Source organism: Erinaceus europaeus, chromosome 13, assembly GCF_950295315.1.
Source record: "Erinaceus europaeus chromosome 13, mEriEur2.1, whole genome shotgun sequence".
In the NCBI taxonomy this organism is placed as follows: Eukaryota; Metazoa; Chordata; class Mammalia; order Eulipotyphla; family Erinaceidae; genus Erinaceus; species Erinaceus europaeus.
This window is the reverse complement of record NC_080174.1, coordinates 79,219,485-79,241,605: the sequence shown is the minus strand read 5'-3', so window position 1 is coordinate 79,241,605 and position 22,121 is coordinate 79,219,485. Positions and strand designations below refer to the sequence as shown.

Here is a 22,121-nt window from a genome sequence, read left to right as displayed (position 1 = left end):
AGGGAGAGAGACAGAGAGACACCTGTAACATTGCTTTACCACTCGCAAAGCTTTCCCCCTGCAGGTAGGGACTGGGTGTTTAAACTCAGGTCCTTGTGCATTGTCACTTGTGTCCTCAAACAGGTGCACCACCACCTGGCCCCTAATTTTCTTTTCAACATAAATCAAAACCACCAACTTGAGTTTGTGGTGTGTACACAATACATAGACAATTCTGTGCAAACTACTTTTTAGAAAATTATACTATATTTTGAAATATTAGGAACTAAGTTCTAATTACTAATAATACTAAATACTCATTTATATTGATTTAATCCAACAAGAACTTCCAACAAGAACAGCAACTTGGTTACTTTGTAAGAACTATGTGATACATGTGTATGGGGGCGTACACAGAACTGTAGTGGAAGTGTGATAAAATCCACAGAATTACACTCCTGAAATCTTAAATTTTCTATAACACTACTCAACTACTAAGCAGAAAAAGATTTAATGAACTTCAATTTAGGATTAAAAGTAATATTTAATAATGTACTAGATACACATGCATATAAATACATCTACATTTATATATAAATAGACATGTCTACACATATATATATATATGTATGTATAGGAGACAATATGGTTGTATGGTATGCTATTCCAGATTTATGCTTCGAGGTTTGAATTTCTCACAAATGGTGAGATATGTGGCCACATACAGGATGACAGGGGAGGTCTAAGAAACCTGTAAGTTGCAACTTTGGGGCTTCAAAAAAAGAAACTTCAGACCAGAAAATTCAAGGACTAGGAGGCCTTCCTTAGTTGTAATTTCACTGATAGGAGCTTTGATAATATATATTTTAAGGGGATTAAGAAAGGTGTATTAAGAAATGGAAAAAAGAAGGAAGGAAGGAAGGAAGGAAGGAAGGAAGGAAGGAAGGGAGGGAGGAAGGGAGGGAGGAATGGAGGAAGGGAGGAAGGGAGGAAAGAAGGAAGGGTAAGCTAGAAATGGGGTCGGGGAGAGTGAGAAAGGAGAGAGAGATAAAGGGGCCAGGGAAAAATGTTTATTAAAGTGAAAGTACACCCTAGGAGGAAAGAGAGGTACAGGCAGGCATTCCCTATAAAGAGACTCTGATACAATACTTTTTAATCAAGAAAAGTTGCAAATAGAATTGTGCGTCAGACCTGTGGATTCACATACATCCACCAGGTCACTGGTACTTAACTTCTTTGTCTCACTTTTCGTGGCTGAGGAATGGGATTTGTGTCGCCTGCAAACTTGTGTCAGAATGCAGCAGTGCACAGCAAGAGGCGAGTGGAATTGTGAGCAGGTTTCGTGGCTATCAGTATTGAGCAGGGATCCAAGGGTCCTAGGGTGGGACTGGGACTGGAATCAACAGCCCTGAGTGGTTACTGACATCCTCTGAATTGCAAGAAGCCAAATTCCCAAGACACCCAATGGTCTCAGAGCAAGACTTTCTAGACTTGTGCTGGTTCTTCCGGGAATCCTTCTGACTGGCTACAGAGAGATGTGGGCGGGGCTGGGGTGGGGTGGGGAAGGGAGGGTGGAGGTGAGGAGTGGAGAAAGGAGAGCGGGGCGGAATCACTGGACTGAGTTGTACATAAATAGATGACAGAGTAAAGTGCCCGGACAAGGTTCACCCAGGCTTGGCACAGCTGGGAGCCAGGCACCGTGGGAAGAGGGTGTTGCAAAGGGAGGGGGAGGGGCGGGGCGCGACAGCAGCAGTGACAAGAGGGGACTGTCATTTTCACCAGAGCAGAGCAAACAGACTGAGCCCGTCATGCTCTCCTCCCTGGGCTTCCTGGAGGCCATCTTCTGGAGTGTGCTTCAGCCCCACGTTTTTCTGCTGGGTGCTGTCACCTTTCTTTTCTTTGCTGCTTTCTTCAGAAGGCGGAGCCAAAAGAACTACCCCCCAGGGCCTCCTGGCCAACCAATCTTTGGCAATTTCTTCCACCTAGACTTCAAGCAGTCTCACTTGGCTATTCAGCAGGTAGGAACTATGAAAGTGGCTGATCTTTCGGAGACCCAGGACAGGAGAACTGGGTGACTCTACCCCTGATATCTGTAACTTTGGCTTTGAATTGCACCTGACACAAGCTGGCGTGATTATGGGTGAAATATTATTTTACTAAGAGACTATAAGTAAACTTGATATGTTCCACTCTTATCTGATTATGTATCTTGTTAAATATTGTTGGTATGTTTAATCGATTGACATTTATTGTCAGTGCTGGAGGGATAGAACCCCAGGGCTCTACCAAGTCACTGCTTTCACTCCAGGAACATGCTGCTTTGTGTAGTGTGTTCATGTTGACCTCTTGAACTTCCTTCCCCATCTCTTGTGTATCAAATAGTGATAATACTACCTAAAATCTCCACCACTTTTCAACTGAATTGCTCCTGCAAAAAACTTTAACTGAGTCCCTGATCTTCAGACTCCCTACAATACACTAAAGTGGTTCAGACTGACATCCCTTGGCTTCAGTTTTCTTAGTGATTTCCCCTGCATCAGAGAGCTCAGACACCTTCCAGAGTCTCTTGAAGCCCTCCTTCCTCTTGCTCGTGTGTGTGTGTGTGTGTGTGTGTTATGTATCAAACTTTGTACATGCATCCTACCATCGAGTCCCATCCGTGGCTTATTTATTCATTTGTTAATGAGCTAGAGACATTAAAAAATACTGTACCATGTAGGAGTTCTACTTATATTTGTCTTTTTTTGCTCTCATGGGGCGCAGAAGAAAAAATACAAGATTTCAAAGATAAGTAGATTCTGTAATTAAGTCATTTTCCCAACTCTTAAAGTGTTTCTTTAAACTTTTAAGTATTATTCTGGGTAAGCTCTATATTTTGTAATTTTATTAAAATTTGTTTATTATGGGGGAAATAACAACAGTAGCTATGCCAAAAAGACTCGTTTTCAAGGCTTGAAAGCTCCAGGTTCAACCGCCCCCTCCCACCATATAAATCAGAGCTGAGCTGTGCTCTGGAAAAAATAAAATGAAATTTAGTTATCTATTTGTGAGAGACTTTTAGATAACTAGAACATCTCTTGACCTTATTCAGGGTACAGAACTGATATCAAGATCTTACTCATGCAAATTCTGAGAACTAGAGTCTGATTCACTTTCCTGGATACCTGAAACCTTTTTTTTTTTAAACCCACTCCTCTTTTACATTTTAATAATAATCTCCCATTAGGGTTCCTTCACCACCTTGAACTTCTAAACATCCTGTCCAAAAATCTTTTGTTGATTGCTTGCCTCCCCCCATAGAGGTACTTTTTCTAAGATGGTTGTGAAGATTAAATATCATGATGAATGGCCAATGCTCATATTGCTTATAGTAGGAGCACTACAAATGCCTTGAACATTTTAAACCGGTGTGTTGAAATGCAATCTATAAAAATCTAAAATCGGAGTCGGGCAGTGGCGCAGCGGGTTAAGCCGCAGGTGGCGCAAAGTGCAAGGACCTGCGTAAGGATCCCGGTTCAAGCCCCGGACTCCCCACCTGTAGGGGAGTCGCTTCATAGGCAGTGAAGCAGATCTGCAAGTGTCTATCTTCCTCTCCCCCTCTCTATCTTTCCCTCCTCTCTCCATTTCTCTCTGTCCTATCCAACAACAACGACATCAATAACCACAATAATGTTAAACAAGGGCAACAAAAGGGATAATAAAATAAATATAAAAAAAAATCTAAAATCAACCCAAGAAATTAGAAGGCACACAGAAGTCAAAGAGCCAGGTGACTCGAGATTGGTTGGTAGCAGTTCTAAAGAGAAACCACAAGGTTTGCCTGGAGTGGCTGCAAAATGCAGAGCTATTCTCCCACCCACCTCCAATCTCAAAAGTCTTATAGAAGCCTTACTTGGATTCTGTCACATATGCAGTCCAGGTAATTTCAGCAACACACAACTTTTCTCAAGACAATTTCTACAGAACAGCTTCTGATAGAAAGGAATGCAAAGGGAACACATATTCCAGTAAGGACAGAGGAATCAGTCGCTCAAAGTTTAGGTCAAACTCACAGGTCCACCTATCAGTGACTTCTTGATAACTCCCTTCCACCCTATGTCAAAAGTAGAGATAGAGAAGGTTTTATCATATATGGGCAAGCACTCCTTTGGTAACACTAACTTCTAGAAAAAGTCACAAAATTGTAGAGTTCACCTACTAAAGTTGTAATCTTATTTAGATATGTGTTGTTCACTTCCAAATATTTAGAGATTTTTTTATTTTTATTTATTTATTTATTTATTTTGTTACTGGATAGAGACAGGGACAAATTAAGAGAGAAGGGGGAGATAGAGAGGAAGAGAGACAGAGAGACACCTGAAGACCTGCTTCGCCGCTGCCTGTGAAGCGACTCTCCTGCAGGTGGGGAGCCAGGGCTCAAACCGGGATCCTTAAGGTGGTCTTTGCACTTTGTGCCATGTGCGCTTAACCCACTGCGCTACTACCCGACTCCCTTTTTTATTTTTTTAAAATTATCTTTATTTATTAATTACAGCCACAAATCAACAGGGGAGAAGGAGATAGAGAGAGAGAAAGACAGAGAGACACCTGCAGCTCTGCTTTGCCACTCAAAAAACTTTCCCCACTGCAGGTGGGGACTGGGGAGGGGGGGCTCGAACTCAGGTCCTTATGCACTATAACATGTGTGCTCAACCAGGTGTACCACTACCCGGCCCCAAGATTTTCTTATTACCTTTCTGTTAATAATTTCCAGTTTGATTCTATTGTGGGCAAAGAGCATACGTAGTTTGTATGAATCTAATTATTTCAAATATACTATTTTCTTACATTTTTATTGGGGGAATTAATGATTTATGGTAGACTGCAAATACAGTTGTTAGTACATGTGTAAAATTGCTCGGTTTTCTGTGGAACTCTGCAACTTCCCACCTATGTCCTCCTCCAGGAACTGAAAATCCTCCCAGCCCAGTCCTTTAGGATGGTGCAATACAGTAAACCTAGTCCAAGTTCTGCTTTGTATTTCTCCTTCTGTTCTTAGTTATCAACTTCCATCTACTAAAGTTTTTGTATGATAATAATATAATTTTGGCTTTAACCATCCAGTACAATTTTTGAATCCCTCAAGTGAGCATAGACTTATTCTTACCCATTTTGTTTCCTTTTTGTTATTTTTTTTTTCATTCGTACTTTTCTACCAATATTGCCTTCAGGTATGAAGAACTCACATTAGTCAGTCAAATTAGTCAATTTCAGAGTCTGTCTCCTGACAAAACAAAACAAAACAAAAATCTCAAAACTTTCCCTTATGTAAGAGTGTCTTTATTTCACCTTTATTTCTGAAAGAAAAAAAAAGTCACTTAGTATAGAATTTTGTCCTGGTAGTTTCTTTCATTTAGGATTCTAAAATGTACCATTTCTATCTTCCTTCTGTGATTTCAGATATCAAATAAAATATTACTCAGATTGTTGATATCCAGAAGCAAAGATTTGTCTACTTTCAAGAAATTTTATTTGGTTTTGGTTCTCATTGATTTGACTATGATCTTGGCATTCATTTCTTTATTTATTGTGATGACCTGAACTTCTTGGATCTTGGATTTACCAGATTTGAGATTTTTTTCAGTCATTGTCTCTTCAAATTTTTTAAAGTATATTAATTTCCCTCTCTTGATGAGATTGCTAAATACTTACATTTAGTACAAATATTAGACCCTCTCTTTACTCTTACAGGTGTCTATAAAACTTAGTGCTTGCTTATTTTAAAATATATTCTCTGTGCTGTCTAGATTAGATATTCCTACTGGTCTATCTTCAGTTAAATTAATTATGTCATTAAAACTTTGCTGTTGATTATTTTTTATTTAGGTTATTATACTTTCTGTTCTAAAATTCCTCATTAGATATTTTTTCAAATTATGATAGAGATGGAGAGAAATAGGGAGAAAGGGAGAGAGAGAAGAACGGGGGAGAGAGTTACTACAGCCTACTCTATCACCTGTGAAGCTTCTCCCCTGCAGGTAGGAACCAGGTCCTTCCTTGCACTTGGTAACTAGTAGTGCCACCATTAATTAGTTCTTATACATACCTTTCTGTTTATTTGTAAGATATCTTTTTTTCTAAAAGTGTTGTAATAATTCATCAAATCAATCTCATCAAACCACTTTATCATTTTTATCCTGGAATTTCAACTTTTTTTTTTGTTATATCAGTATTGACATTCACTCATTTAAATTGAAATTTTCTTTTTTTTTTAATTTTTGTTTATAAATTAAGTTGAAATTTTCTTTGGTCTTGTAAAGTCAAGTAATTTTACACAATAGCCTGGGAATATTGTGTGTTATGTTGTCTGACATTATGTAAATATTTAATTCTGGTAGTCTGTTTATGTCTATAATGTTTACATTCCTTAGAACTTTACAGCAACAAGCTCAAGGAAAAGTCAGTTATTGTTTACATACCATGTATCACTTGTCTTGTCTTACACATGGACTTTATGAATCCACTCTTTTCTCTATTTTTTTGTTGTTTTCTTACCATCATCATTTTTTAAAAGTGTAATTGTAAGCATATCAATAATGATCAATGATGTGTTGTTGATTTTACTATTATTATTCTTGTTGTTAGTAATCAGTCCTAAAACCAGGCATAGGTAATAGCCTCATTTTATATACTTGGAAACTAAGGTACAAAAAAATTAAATGACTTGTCCCAAATCACACAAAAATTAACAGAAAGGGGCAGGACTTCCAGGGCAGAGCTATGGAGACCTAGTCATGGAAAGTTTGCTCTCCTCCAGAAAACATATATTACAACAAAATAACACAACGGCTTTCATCAGAGAACAGCTAGGATTTCTGGTAAAGAGAGGAACATCACTATTTGAAGTTTGGTTATTTTGCACGGGCAATGGGAGCAAGAGGGGAAGGAAAGACTCAAGCAGAAATGCAAAGGACGCCATATTTGCAGTTGTTTTAAAGCCATACTGTGGGCTTAAAGGCCCCATGCAGCTGTTCAGCAACTAAGTATGTTAACAAAGGGAGTTTGGGACTTCTGTTTAGAGCTGTAGAAGCCATAGGCTCTTGAGTGAACTCCATGGGGCCATCTCAGGGAACTAGAAAATGGAACGTTACACCCTCATGGCAGCCAGAAGTCAACGGAACTCTAACATATCTCAGCTGCCTTGCAAAGATTTATGAAAAAGAGTGCCACAGAGAAAGAAACAAGAACCATTTAACACTCAACAAGGTGGGACACAGTAAAATAGATTCAGAATTACAAACCACAGAAATATGTGACAGTGTTAAAGCATGAAAGGAGAGGGAAAAACATGGATAGAAAGTATTCAAATGAAGAGTGGTGAGATACCAGCTTTTTAAAAAGATTCTTCTAGATGTATTTATATGTAATGTGTTTATGTTGCAATCATATATATATATACTTCTACGTATAACACACTTAAATGTGTGATGTTCTATGTCTTAAATGGTGTCATTTTTCTTTCTACTACTTTTTAACCTTATGCCCTTTTTTGTGTGATTTTCTCATCCTTCTAATATATAATACCTTAACATTCTTTGATTTGGTATTTGCATTCACAGGCTCTTGTTGTTGTAGTTTATAACTGTTATCAGATGACCTATATTACTCTGAAGGGCAGCTATCAGATGGTTTACCTCAAAAATGCAGTATAAAGAATACACATGAACCTGTTTAAAAAAGAAAAAAAAACTGTGGCTGATACTATTATGGTTATCCTTGGGCAGAGGGATGAGAGGGTGGGCTTCTGTTGTGATAGGAGTGGTGTGGAACTATTTCCCTATAGCCTTATGATTTTTAAGCCTTTATTAAATCACTAATGACCAATTATAAAAATAAATTAATTTAAAAAAAAAGAGAAAACAGGGCCAGGAGATGACACACCTGGTTTAGCACATATATTACAATATTTAACAACCTGGGTTTGAGATTCTGTTCCCCACCTGTAGGGGGAACACTTCACAAACTGTGAAGCAGGTCTACAGGTGTCTGTCTCTTTCTCCCTCTCAAACTCTCCTCCCCCTCTCAATTTCTCTCTGTTATAACCAATAAAATAGAGAGAAAAATTAAATAAAATCAATAAAAAATAGAAATTTCCACCAGGAACAGTGGATTTGTAGTGTTGGCACCGAGCCCCAGCAATAACACTGAGAAGGAAGGAAAGAAAGAAGGAAGGAAGGATGGAAAAAAGGAAAGAAGGAAGAAGGAATGAAAGGAAGGAAGGAAGGAAGGAAGGAAGGAAAAGTGGGAACTTAAAAGATTAATATAACTTCAAAGTTCAAGTTCTTAAGCATTCGATTACATCATCAGTCCTATTCAAACATCTTCAGACAAACTTGCTAACAAAACAAGATGAAGCAATTTGCACCTAATATTAAGATTCTCTACATCCCAGCTCATATTACCTGGCCAGACTTTTCTACTATTGCCCTGTTCAAGTAATAGATATTTCCAGCAACTTATATGCCAATCTTGTACATGAGCACTAAGGTCCAGGGAGAATACCTCACATGTTCCTGAATGTCCACATTCTCCTACATTTGCCTCTGCATACTCGATTCACACAAAGATCTTTGCTGTCATACGACATGTCACTTTCCTGGCATCCTAACCTTCATTTAAGATCTAATGTGATGTCTACCTCCTCTTAGTAGTTATTTCCAATATACGAGGTGGAAATTCATGTCTTCTTTCAGCATCTCTTTCATTTCTTTCTTCCAGTATTATAATGTTTATCATTTTATTCATATGTTAGTACATTTCTATAGCCAATCCAACCCAATACGATTTGACATTTTAGGAAAATGTAGCATCATTTGATCTTTGTACTGCCTCAAAGCAAATCAAAAGGTGTCTGGCAATTCGAAATGGGGGCCCACAAAGAAGTCTTTGTGTTGTTCCTGATAGAGATGACCGGTAACAATGGAGAGAGGGATTTATTTGAGATCAAGGCCCATCATGTCTGTGTGGGAATCTTTGGACTCTCCGATTAGGGCCCCAGCTGACGGGGTGGTCTGATAGTGACTAAAGAGTCATCATTAAAGTATGCCAGTCTCTTGCCCTTATTCAGCTTTTGTAGTCCTTGCTTTGATAAGGTTAGCTTTGGAGTGAGTGAGAGAACTGTAATAGGAAGTAGGTGAGGAGGGTCTCTAAGTCTAAGTAGACACTATTTCATTATGAACTTTATACTGACTCACTACTGACTGTTGTGTATTTTTGCCTTCAGGTATATATTTTGCCCTAATTTATAGATACATGTGAACATGAGCATATGCTCTATCTTACGGGACCTGGTCTATGTCTAGATTTTGGGACTTTATTAGGAAGTGAACCTCCTGGAATGGAATTAGAGAATACTATGAAAGGAAAGATCTCACCCTAGTAATGAGGGTGAAGGGTTGACATATGCCTGATGTCTCTGTACACAGTCTGAAGTGAAGCATGCTGAGGTGGTACTCGTTGCACTGATTAGGTTGGGATTGGCAAACTGAGAGAAGCATGCAGGAAAGTGAGCCCCACCCTAGAAATTCCAGGACTGGGGGAAATATAGGCTCTGTAGTGGAAATGTGAGGTTCCTGATGTCTTAGGTTTCAAGAAGACAATAGATAGTTATTGTTATAATCACATTAATTGGTAATTGGGCTAACTTTGAAAAATCTCTTTAGGATTTGCTGTATAATACCCAACATCACCATAATTGATGTCCTTTGACATTGTTTATATATAGCTGTGCCACCAGTTGCTTCTGTTCTCCCTGCTCTAAGCTTTTAAAAGAGTCAATATATCAAAGACTCAGCCTATGTATTAAAAAGACTTAGTCTGTGCTTTAAAAAGTTGGAGACATGGAGTCGGGTGGTGGAGGAGCGGGTTAAGCGCATGTGGTGCAAAGCACAAGGATTGGCATAAGGATCCCGGTTCGAGCCTCCAGCTCCCCACCTGCAGGGGAGTCACTTCACAAGCTGTGAAGCAGGTCTGTAGGTGTCTGTCTTTCTCTCCCCCTCTGTCTTCCCCTCCTCTCTCCATTTCTCTCTGTCCTATCCAACAACAAGGACATCAATAACCAGAACAATGTTAAACAACAAGGGCAAGAAAAGGGAAAATAAATAAATAATTTTTTTTTAAGTTTGAGACACTTAATCAGTTTTTCCCCCTCTCATATTAATTAAATAGTGATTTATGTGACTACAGATTAATAGGAGTGTACATAAACACCATTCCCACCACCAAAAGACTGTGTCCCATCCCATCACAACCCCCCGCCCCCCGTGGTTTGTCTTTTATAGTTCCCATATCAATCTTTTTTTTGGTGTGTATTGCTGACTGAAGCCCTATTTAGCTTAGTGAACCATCTCATTTCTTAACTTATTTTTCTCACTCTTTTTATTTTATTTATTTTTTAGATAGAGACAGAGAAAGGGGGGGAGTCAGAGAGCGAGAGAGCCAGAGAGTGAGAGAGACCACAGCATTAGAACCTGGGCTGCAGATATGGCAAAGCAGTACGTTAAGTGCTCTGTATCACTGGGCCTCCTTTACTCCTTTTTAATAATTACTAGTTTAGGGGAGTTGGGCGGTAGTGCAGCTGGTGAAGTGGAGGGCTCGAGCCCCTGGCTCCCCACCTGCAGGGGAGTCACTTCACAAGCGGTGAAGCAGGTCTACAGGTGTCTATCTTTCTCTCCCCCTCTCTGTCTTCCCCTCCTGTCTCCATTTCTCTCTGTCCTATCCAACAACGACGACAACAATAATAATGACAACAATAAGACAAGGGCAACATAAGAGAATAAATAAATAAATATTAAAAAAATATACTAGTTTAGTCTGAACTTTATTCAAAGATTCCTTTAGGCCCTTCAGTTCTCTGCAATCCAAAATGATGATATTGTGTCCTTTGGGACAAAGTTGATGGAACTGAAGATATTATGCTTAGCTAAACAAGTAGTAATGAAGGATAATCACCAGATAGTTTCACATAAACTTGCCCCACCCCCCAAAAAAAAATCCAAAGAAAAACGGAAGCAAGCAAACTATTTGTAAGAATTGTGAGAAATATGAGGGGTTATCTTTGTGAGGTGGGTGGGTAAGGACACAGAACTTTGGTGTTGGGTGTGGTGTGGAGCTGTGCACTGTAATCTTAAAATCTTGTAACATAATAATATAAGAAATAAAATTACTAGTTTAATGGTGTACTTTGAAAGTATACTCTACTGATAACATTACCTCTAATACTCTCTGGGTTATATAAATACATTCAGGTAAAGTAAATGATAGGATAAAGACCAATGAAGAATTGTTAGACAGTACCACAACCAGTCCCAGAATTCTCAGAGGTCACTTGACCTTCCCATGTTTGCACTCTTCATCATACCCTAGAAGTTTTTGTTTTGTTTTGTTTTGCTGTGTTTTGTTTTATCAACAAATGTATTGATCCAACTAGAAAGAAGACACATGCTTACAATAATATCTTCTTCCAATACTAAGCATGACACACCAATCTTCATTTATAAACAGATATACTAAGGATACTGTGAAAATTTCTTCATAAATATTATACTGTTAGTATTACCTTTAGTAATATTTATAATAATAGTGAATACAGCATTCCTTTATATATATAAGTTAGGAAAGATTGATTGCTAACTATCCATCCTTGAACATACATTTACACCTGTACATGGAAATGACATACCCACACTCTTCCATTCTCTGTCACTCTTTCTCTCCTTCCCCTCCTTCATTCTCACTCTCTTCACTTTAACTAAACTCTAAGGTTCTGACACAATCTCCAGGTTCATGTCCTTATCCTCAAATATTACATAATGCTTGTCAGAGTTCCATCCACCAATCAAGGGTTTTTCAACTTGGCAATGATACATAGGCTGCCATTTATTTTCCAGGAATATGAGGAAAATCATGACTACCATAGGTGGTTGTGAGATTCTATGGATTCTCTGTGAAAGTGCTCACTATGGCACCCTGTGAACATGGCCGTCTGTGACCCTGAGAGCCTGCCTCCCACACGTGTCTGCATGTGCCCTCATCCCCTCCACCGCCATGAATGCACATCCATCATTTTTTTGCACAAAGAAACTGTATTTCTAAGAAACCCCTGTGGCTATGTGCCAGGCACCAGAAAACAAAGTGCTTTTTACTTTACTGCCCTAATTCTTGCTCACTGAAGTCTTTAGAGGAGGAATATTTTTCTCCCTTTTGTAACTGGGCAGAAAAAAAATAGTGAGAGTTCAAGAGCTCACAGCTCATGAAACAGAGCCAAGATTCACGCAATCCTGAGAACTAGAGCGACTTTCTCCATATCTACAGTGATTCCAGCTCTAGCATAAATTATCATCTAGCACAAGTGGAGGAAGGGAGCATTCTACTATGGTTAAACAGATAAGATTTAAAGTTCATGCTTGCAACACCAAACATAATCCTAAACAAAGTTCAGTCGGCTTCAATGAGTCCCAAATGTGGAGTACTCTCCCTTCCCCTTCCATAAAGTGCCTGAGGTTAGAGACCTTCCTTATTTTATGATTGTTTTATTTTCATGCCTTATACCAGGAATATATGGTCGATACTCCCACAATTCCTGTAGGTTGAATATATAAGTGGGTGTTACAAAGGGTCACGCATATCCTGCAGTCAATTATATCTGAATCTAGTTGAGGAGGAGAGAAGAAATCAGAGAGAAACACTCTCACTAGACCAAGGCACACATGTACACAAAGACACCCCTCACTACAATCCCACTCCACTCCAACTACACACACTCTGTTCTTACCCATGAGGACCTATGTATGTTCAACTATGACTATTCTACTGTTTTTCAGTTTGTGGAAAAATATGGGAACATCATGCAATTGGAATTTGGTTCCTTGACTTCTGTTCTCGTAACTGGATTGCCCTTAATCAAAGAAGTTCTTATGTACAAGGATAAAAACTTCCTGGGCCGTCCTGTAACTCCTCTCCGAGAACATGGCTTTAAGACCAATGGTAAGTTCCTTAACCAAAGTAAGATGGAGCATGTTCGATATCCCTAAGGCCTCTTAAAAGTTCCTCTATGTCTGGGAGTCTGGGCGGTAGCACAGCGGGTTAAGCGCACGTGGTGCAAAGCGCAAGGACCCGTAAAAGGATCCAGGTTGAGCTCCTGGCTCCCCACCTGTAGGGGAGTCGCTTCACAGGTGGTGAAGCAGGTCTGCAGGTGTCTATCTTTCTCTTCCTTTCTCCATCTTCCCCTCCTCTCTCCATTTCTTTCTGTCCTATCCAACAACATCATCAATAATAACTACAACAATAAGAAACAACAAAGGGCAACAAAAGGGTATAAATAAATATTAAAAACAATAATTAAAAAATACAGTTTCTGTCACTAAAGGCAGCCTAATATCTTCATTTCCCATCAGAGGCACCTTTGAAGAGGAGTTTGCAGAGTCAGAGCCAGCTCTGATGTCGAGTACTTGAGAGAATCGTGTTTCTTGTTTGAGCTCACTCTAGAGTTTTATTTGTTTGTTTGTTTTAATAACCACACTGTTTAGTGACAGCAGAAGGAGAGGCAAGGTGTTCTGTCTTTCTGGTCTGATTTCCTTTTTTTTTTTTTTTTTGGTTGTTCACTAATTCCTTCTTCCGGGTTATCAATAAGATTGTGATCACAGAGTTTCTCCAAATTTACAGGGGATGTTACAACAGTTTGACATTAATGTTTTAAATTGTGATTAATTACACTTAGATGTTTAAAAATCTAGATAAATGACTCAAATCAAGTATGCTACTAAATCACCATTATCATGTACTTCCCAATTCCTTTTTTAATGACTTTATCCATTCACTTTGTATCTACTCAGTATTGATTCTCTGCCCTTCCTTGGACATGAGTGATGGAATAAGAAGAGCAGATATATTCTTTTGTAATATATAAATGTGTCCTTTCATAATGTTCAGAATACATTATAATTGAACACATTAGTTGAATGGAAGTAAATGTTATTGAGGTATGTAACTAAGTTCTTTTTTTTTTTTAGGTAGTATAATTAAATTACTTTTTTTTCTCTTTTACTTTTCTTTTTTGCCTCCAGGCTTATCACTGGAGCTGGGTGCCGGCACTACAAATCCATCACTCTTGGTAGCCTTTTCCTCCCCCATTTTATTGGATAGGAAAGAGAGAAATTGAGAGAGGAGGGGAAGACAGAGAAAGAGATAAAAATAGACACCGGCAGATGACTTCACCACTTGTAAAGCTCCCCCCCACCCCCACCACAAGTGGTGAGCCAGAGGCTTGAACCTGGATCCTTGCACACATCCTTGCGTCTAGTACTATGTGTGCTTAACTGAGTGTGCTTAACTGAGTGTGCCACCACCCAACTGTCTAAATTACAATTTTATCTGTACTTTAGCTATATTCTACTTATAGTCAACTCACCTAATTAGCCAAATTCTGTTCTTAGAACTTTTTTCTTTCTTTTTTATTGGAAGGTAATTTTTTAGAGTACAGTTGTTGTACAGAGGTACAGTTTCTCATCTCACCATGATAGGTGTCTATAAAACACTCTGACTCCCAAATTAGTTGCACAATCATGTACCAGGACCGGGAAGTCACCCCCTCCCCCAACCCCTTCTCTGCCCTCCTTCCCCAGAATTCTTTGCTTTGGTACAAGACACCACCAGCCCAGGTTTTACACTGTGCTTCCCCTTTCTGTTATATATGTATATATATATATATATTTTTTATTCCCTTTTGTTGCCCTTGTTGTCTTATTGTTGTAGTTATTCTTGTTGTCGTTGGATAAGACAGAGAGAAATAGAGAGAGGAGGGCAAGACAGAGAGGGAGATAGAAAGACAGACACCTGCAGACCTGCTTCACCGCCTGTGAAGCGACTCCCCTGCAGGTGGGGAGTGGGGGTTCGAACTGGGATCCTTAAACCGGTCTGTGTGCTTCGCACCACGTGCACTTAACCCGCTGCACTACCACCCAACTCCCTGTTCTTGTTTTTTAAAATTACAATTTAATTGAGTAAAGAGAAATCAAGCAGCAGAAGCCAATGGAAACTCTTGAATATTTTTAGGTAGAGGAAGATATCATCATATTTACATTAGAAATTAAACAAACCTATCTAGGCTGTGTTGTAAAGAATGGAATAAAAGAAGCAATATTGTATCTAGTATCTCATGTTAGATGGGGTAGTAACTTGGACTAGATAAGTGTGAATACTGTCTTTTCTATGGGTACTAGTTTGGCTTATAGCATAACACAAATACTTAAACATAGTTACATGACTATCAGTCAAAGCATGAGTTTTAGAGTTAGGCAACCCGTGAATTTTTGTGTCTGCTCAGCTACTTACTAACTATAACCTTGCAAGCTTTACCCCTTAACTTAGAACTTAATTTTCTACCCAGTAAAATGGTGTGCCACCTGGGTGTGGGGTTAATAGTGAGTTTCCTGTCCACTAAATAACATAATACATAAAAAAATGCCTATCATTGTAGGCAATCTGTAAAGGTTGGTAATGCCTATTGGTTTGCAGACATCTTTTGGTTTTTGCATTGTTTTCAAGTGCCTGAGTGTTCTTCAACTCCCCTCTGTCTGATACACATCCTTTTGCCATTGGCCAAGTCTTCACCTTGTGGAATTGGAATACCATAAAACATGTCTGCTTATTTGCCCTAGGATTGATCATGTCCACTGGCCAGATATGGAAGGAACAAAGAAGGTTCACCTTGACAACACTAAGGAACTTTGGTCTAGGAAAGAAGAGCTTAGAGGAACGCATCCAAGAAGAGGCCCAACATCTTGTCCAGGCCATAATGGAGGAGAATGGTGTGTATTTCACAGGGCAGGGTCAAGAGATGGTGACTTCTCTAGTCACTGACCAGATCTTATGAAGTGTCAATTCTGTGCTTAATTAACACTGTGTAAGCTACATAAGCCACTGGCTATGACACTTTCCTCACAAACTCTAGAATTAAGCACAAGAGATGAGCATTAATTGTATTATTGATTTTAAGCCCATTTTGACTTCCTAGTCATTGACTGAGAACTTGCTGGATATCACAACTTGTGGAAGGATCTATGGCCAAGAAACCTTACATGTTTTTCAGTAATTCACATGTCATATGTTGATGATGATAGGCTTAGTAGAAACTAAAGGCAAAACAGATTAAAGTTTCTATCACATTTTTCACCTTCAGGACAGCCTTTTGACCCTCACTTTAAGATCAACAATGCTGTTTCCAATATTATTTGCTCTGTCACCTTTGGGGAGCGTTTTGAGTACCAGGATGATAAGTTTCAGAAGTTACTGTGGCTGCTGGATGAGGTCACATATCTGGAAGCTTCTGTGACTTGTCAGGTAAAGCGGTTCCTTTTCCAGATCTTAGTTAAGGGTTTGGGGGCTAATGTTAGACACATATGGGCTCTTCAGAAAAAAAAAAGTAAAGCTAACATAATCTTTTAAAGCTGACTTAAATATAAACTCACTAGAAACCAATCATTTTACTTTAATGATTTTTTTATTAGTGACTTAATAATGATTGACAAGATTGTGTGATAAGAAGGGTACAATTCCATACAATTCCCATCACCAGAGTTCTGTATCTCAACCCCTCCATTAGAGGGTTCCCTATTCCTTATCCCCCTGGGAGTATGGACCAAAGATCTTATGGGGTGCAGAAGGTGGAAGGTCTGGCTTCTATAATTGCTTCTCTGCTGGACATGGGCATTGGCAAGTAAATCCATACCTCCAGCTTGTTGCTGTCTTTCGCTAGTGGGGTAGGGTTCTGAGAAGCTGAGGTTCCAGGGCAAATTGGTGAGGTTGTCTGCCCAGGCAAGTCAGAATGACATCATGGTAACATCTGCAACTTGGTGGCTGAAAAGCACTCAGATACAAAGTAGAACAAATTGCTTAATAATCAGGAACCTAAAGGTAAGAATATAAAAGATGAGATTTGGCATCTTCATGTTGGAGGAAGCTAGAAGTCTCTTTTAGGCATATCTCAAGGGGCCCATAACTTCACTAATTTTTGCCTAATCCTGACAGCGAACATGCAGGTGAGGTAAAAGTATTGTCTGGGAAGATGGTGTCAGAATTGGGATTAGGACTAGAAAGCTGGATCAGAGCAGAGAGTAGCTCTCAAATATGGGGAAATTATATAAATACCATTAACTGTAAACCCCACTGATCTGACCTAGGGCCCATGTCTGTTCACATTCAGCACAGGAACCTGTGTAAACTCTGCATCCCTGTCAGTGTGAGCTTTCACTTCATGGTCATAGCTAGGGACAGTCTAGGTCATAGCTAGGAACATTCTAGGCTGTACTCAATTCAGATTCCCTTCGGAAAGTGGGGCCATCTCTAACGTTGTTCAACATTGAGGGCAAGGTCCTGTAGAGGCTCACAGGAGGGTTTGTGATGTTGTTGCTGATGGAGATGACTGGTGGTGGTGCAGAGAGGGATCTGCTAGAGGTGTGCAGCACATAAAGAATATGTCTGGCTGGCAAAATAGCTCACTTGGGTATATTCCTGCGTTGCCACCCTTGCAACTCAGACTCAAGCTCAGTCCCCACCACATTGGAGAAAGCTTTGGAGCTTGGATGGTTTTTCTTGTTCCTTTCTTCCTACCTGAAACAGTCCACTCAGAGTTGTGAAGTGCCAGTGTTGGTCTGCTTCTAAGACCCCTTCTGTTGCATTGCTTAACTCTGTGGTCTACTTACATAATCATTGTTCTGAGACCTGCACTGGTTTAATCCCCACTGGTTCACGTGCTTTTTCCTTCTCCCCACCCCCTATCCTACGTATATCCTCTTCTGATCTGACACTTGCGCCTCAGGAGATATATAGGACAGGATTGTGATCAGAGATAGATCACACTGCATTCCCGCTCAATAAAGATTGAACTGCGTCCCACTCAGCCATGAGTTCATGGTCGTCTCTCTCACACCCACGAAGCTAGCTCAGCAACTGGCGCCCCGAACTGGGACCAGCATGCCAGAGATGACACAAAAGAAAAACAAAAATGTATTTCTATTTTTTCATGTAAAACATATAACTTTGCAACTTCTTAGGAACTAAATTTTGATTTATTTAAAACACACAGTATTGGCTTGGAGAGATAGCACACAGGAAAAGATACTTGCTTTGCCAAGCATGCAGTCTCCATCCCTAGCACCACATGGAAGATGCCATAGCACTGGGAACAATTTCAGAACTATGGTCTCTCTCTCTCTCTCTCTCTCTCTCTCTCCCTCCCCCTCTCTCCCTCTCTCCCTCTTTCTCTCTCTCCCTCTTCTTTTGCCTCTCCCTCTCTCTCTGTCTCTCCTTTCTTTTTCTCTCTTTTCTCTCCTTCTCTCTCTTCTCTCTCTCTTCATCTCTCTCCCCCCTTCCTCTTTCTCCATCTGTTTCTGCATGTGTGTACTTTCTCAGTTTCTGTAAATTGAAAAGTAGTGAAATCACAATTCCCACACGCAAAATAAATTAAAATACACAATATAAGCGTAGCCTTTCAGTCCCTTCTCTCCATGCCTGAAACACACCCATCCATCTCCATCCCTCAGAGGTAATTTTCTACACTCGACTTTAGACTCCGCAGATTCTTTTTTATTTGCTGTTTAAAACGAAGATTCGAGTGGTATTCCACTGTGTGATTATGGTGCTGGTGGCTGCTCTAGTCTCTGTTAACACATATTTAGTTGTTTTTAGTTTGGGGTGTTATAAATAAAGCTTCCATTACATTTTTTACACAGATATGCAAGTGGACACATTCACTCTTTTTTTCTTGTATTAAGTACCTGGACACAATCATGTCTAAAGGCTCCCAATGTGGTTCCACTATTTGCAAGGCCATCACCTAATTGTATAGAGCATAGAACATTCAGATTCAAGCTTCACCACTTCCTGTGGGGGGGACCCTTCACTCCATTTTGGTCCCTTTAAGTTTGTGAATCTGCTAATAATACTGCTTATATTATTATTGGTCTTTCAGCTACTTCACTGAATTTGGACAATCTTCCACAAGCCTTTTGTAGGGAAAAACTGACCCTGTGTGTTGTGGTCACCACTCTGATTTTTTTTTTTTTGTAAAGAGTCATTTAATTCATGAATTAATTTTTGATAGAAACATGGAAGGAAATTGAAAGGGATGAGGGGGGGTGGATAGAGAAAGTGAAAGGGAGACATCTACAACACTGCTTCACTGCTCATGAAGGTTGTCCCCCACAGGTGGGTGCCAGGGGCTTGAACCTGAGTCCTCGGACATGGTGACATGCATGCCAAATCACTCTGATTTATTTTATTTTATTTTTTTAATTTAAAAAAATATTTATTTATTCCCTTTTGTTGCCCTTGTTTTTCATGGTTGTTATAGTTCTTATTGTTGTTATTGATGTCGTCATTGGATAGGACAGAGAGAAATGGAGAGTGGAGGGAAAGATATAAAGGGGGAGAGAAAGACAGACACCTGCAGACCTGCTTCACTGCCTGTGAAAGGACTCCCCTGCAGGTGGGGAGCCGGGGACTTGAACCTGGATCCTTACGCTGGTCCTTGCGCTTTGCACCACCTGCGCTTAACCCGCTGCACTACCACCCAACTCCCATCACTCTGATTTCTGAAAGTGAACTTAGTCTATTTCTGATAAGTATATGTGCTCAGAGTCAAATGGACCTATAAATAACAAAGCTGTAAAACCATCAGCATGATTCTAGACATACCAGTAAGGTGTAATGACTCTGTGATACTACTGTCAAATTCTGAATCCCTTGTTCTCACTTCTTGTCTAGGCAGTGTCCAGTTGAGTAATTTTGTCTTCTTTCCTTCTACTAAGACAGAATCTAAAGTAGTAAGAGTTCAGTGAGTTCTCAACTGACTTTACCAGGGAAAATGAATTTCTGACAAGGTAAAAGAGGAATATTAGAGACAAGGTGAAACATATTTCTTGACTTATCCAAATAGAGCAGGCATCTGCATGTTGTACCTCATGTTTTTTTTAAATTTTTACCACCCTACAGAAATAAAATGAGCAGCATGGTGTATGTAGGAATATGGAGACGATGACCCATTGACTCTGGTTACATGTTACACGGAGCTCATGTTGTTTAGTTACCACATAACACCGGGGCCTCACTGGTGTCTAATTAAACTAAGGAACAATAAATTACGTCATCACTGTTATTCCTGTTGTGAAATTATTATAGTTATAAAGTCAATAGTCAACCCCAAGTGTGTCTCACTTTCAGGCTAGGTGATTTGTCATTATGCTGTGATTTTTTTCTAGAATCATCACAGTAAAACTCACTTTAGTAAAGTACGTCCCACACAGACACAACAAGTGCGTGGAGACAAGTTTCTGTAGCTGCGTATCGTATAAAGGTATATAGATAGATGGAGCCAGATTAGTGTCTCTCCACTCACATATACACACTCACACTAGTGACAGATTTCATGAAGAGAAACAAAATGGGCTAAAAGAATAAAAAGAGGGTGGCTGGTGTGTTGCTCCTTAAAGGGGTCATCCGGTGAAATGGCACCCAGAGGGTGGCATTTGAGCAACCCTGTAATAAAGAAAGAGCATTGCACAGACCATGGGCAGGAACAACCTTGATGCTATCTTAGATGGCACAGAGTAGGCACCAAGGTGGTAACCAAGGCCAACTCTTACTTTGAGTGTCATTGGATTAAGAGTCAAGCAGTGAGATGATCAAATTAAACTACTAAATTGTCCCTCTGGCAAATCTGTGGGAAGGAGACTGAGAATGGCATTAGAAATAGAACTGGAGATAAGCTGAAAAGAGAAGAATAAATATGGGATGATCTCATCCATGGGCAGAACTCGAGAAATAAAAACAGAAAGGGGAAATGGGAAGTAGAACGTGGACTGCGTTTGGTGTATTGCACCAAAGCAAAGGACTCTGGGGAGGGAGAAGATTGGAACTAGGGGGCTTTGGAGTCCTGGTGCATAATGGGCCTAGAGTAGGAGTGTTTTTGCAGACAACTGTCATGATGAGGTGACAAATGGTAACGCATGTGTCAACAACTGCGCTATAAACTATTAACCTCCCAATAAAATAAAAGCAAAAATATTTTTAAAAAAAGAATGGAGGGGCCAGGTGGTGGCGCACCTGGTTGAGCGCACATGTTACAGTGCGCAAGGACCCAGATTCAAGCCCCTGGCCCCCACCTGCTGGGGGAAAGCTTCACAAGTGGTGAAGCAGTGCTCCAGGTGTCTCTCTGTCTCTCTCACTCTCTATCACCCCTTCTCTCTCAATTTCTGATTGTCTCTATCCAGCAAACAAATAAATATTATAAAAAAATTTTTTAAAAGAATGGAACTGTGAAGCCCATTTGAAAGGTTGGTGAGTGAATTCGAATACCAAAGAAGTTGGGGTAGTAAGAAGTGGTCTGAAACTGGATACAGTGAGGACAGAACATTGAAATGCTTTGTTAAAGAGATATGAAGATTCAAGGATCACACCAACACTTAAGGACCAACAAGTAAAAGAAAGTGAAAGGTAATTTGTTGTAAAATGTGGAAGTCTGGTACCGTGTTGTCTTCATGACTGTTTTTATTTTTGCCAAGTAGCTCTTCAATATATTTCCAAGGGTGATGAATTTCTTACCAGGACCTCACAAAAAACTCTTTAAGTACTGGGAAGAGCTGAAGTTGTTTGTTGCTCAAGTAGTTGAAAAACACAAGAGTGACTGGATTCCTGCTGAAACAAGAGACTTTATTGATGCTTACCTCATTGAAATAGAAAAGGTATGAAACAAAGTTCTTGTGCTTTGTGCATAAAAGGGAGGTGGGGGTGAGGCTATGCTATGTTATTGATTTGTTTTTTGTTTGTTCCTGTTTTTAAAACTCAGTTCTTGCTAGTGGTGGTGTTGGGTTATTGAACCTGGGACTTCTGGTGCCTCAGGCATGAAAGCCTTTTTGTATAACCATTATACTGTCTCCCTAGTACTTAATTTTCTATTTAAGTAGTAGCAAATTAGCACAAACCCAGTGATTTAACACAAAACAAATTTATTATCTTATAGTTATTCAGACCAAAAATCTAAAACCAGTTTCACTGGGCTAAAAATTGATATGCTGATAGGGCTAGATACTTCAGAAGATTTTTTTTTT

At 39.6% G+C, this 22,121-nt stretch overlaps 1 protein-coding gene across 2 annotated transcripts in view; it reads left to right on the top strand.

Annotated features, from left to right (window-relative positions):
- Window positions 1-1,635: 1,635 nt before the first annotated feature.
- The window catches only part of LOC103113199 (cytochrome P450 2J2), a 34,615-nt gene continuing 14,129 nt past the window's right edge, over window positions 1,636-22,121 (top strand). Inside the window, exons 1-5 of one of the 2 annotated variants that reach the window (XM_007522722.3) lie at window positions 1,636-1,997; window positions 12,840-13,002; window positions 15,675-15,824; window positions 16,196-16,356; window positions 21,579-21,755. In XM_007522722.3, the coding sequence (XP_007522784.2) occupies window positions 1,788-1,997; window positions 12,840-13,002; window positions 15,675-15,824; window positions 16,196-16,356; window positions 21,579-21,755 (861 nt within the window). In that variant the 5' untranslated portion in view covers window positions 1,636-1,787. The other variant, XM_060206305.1, reaches the window with a different exon arrangement.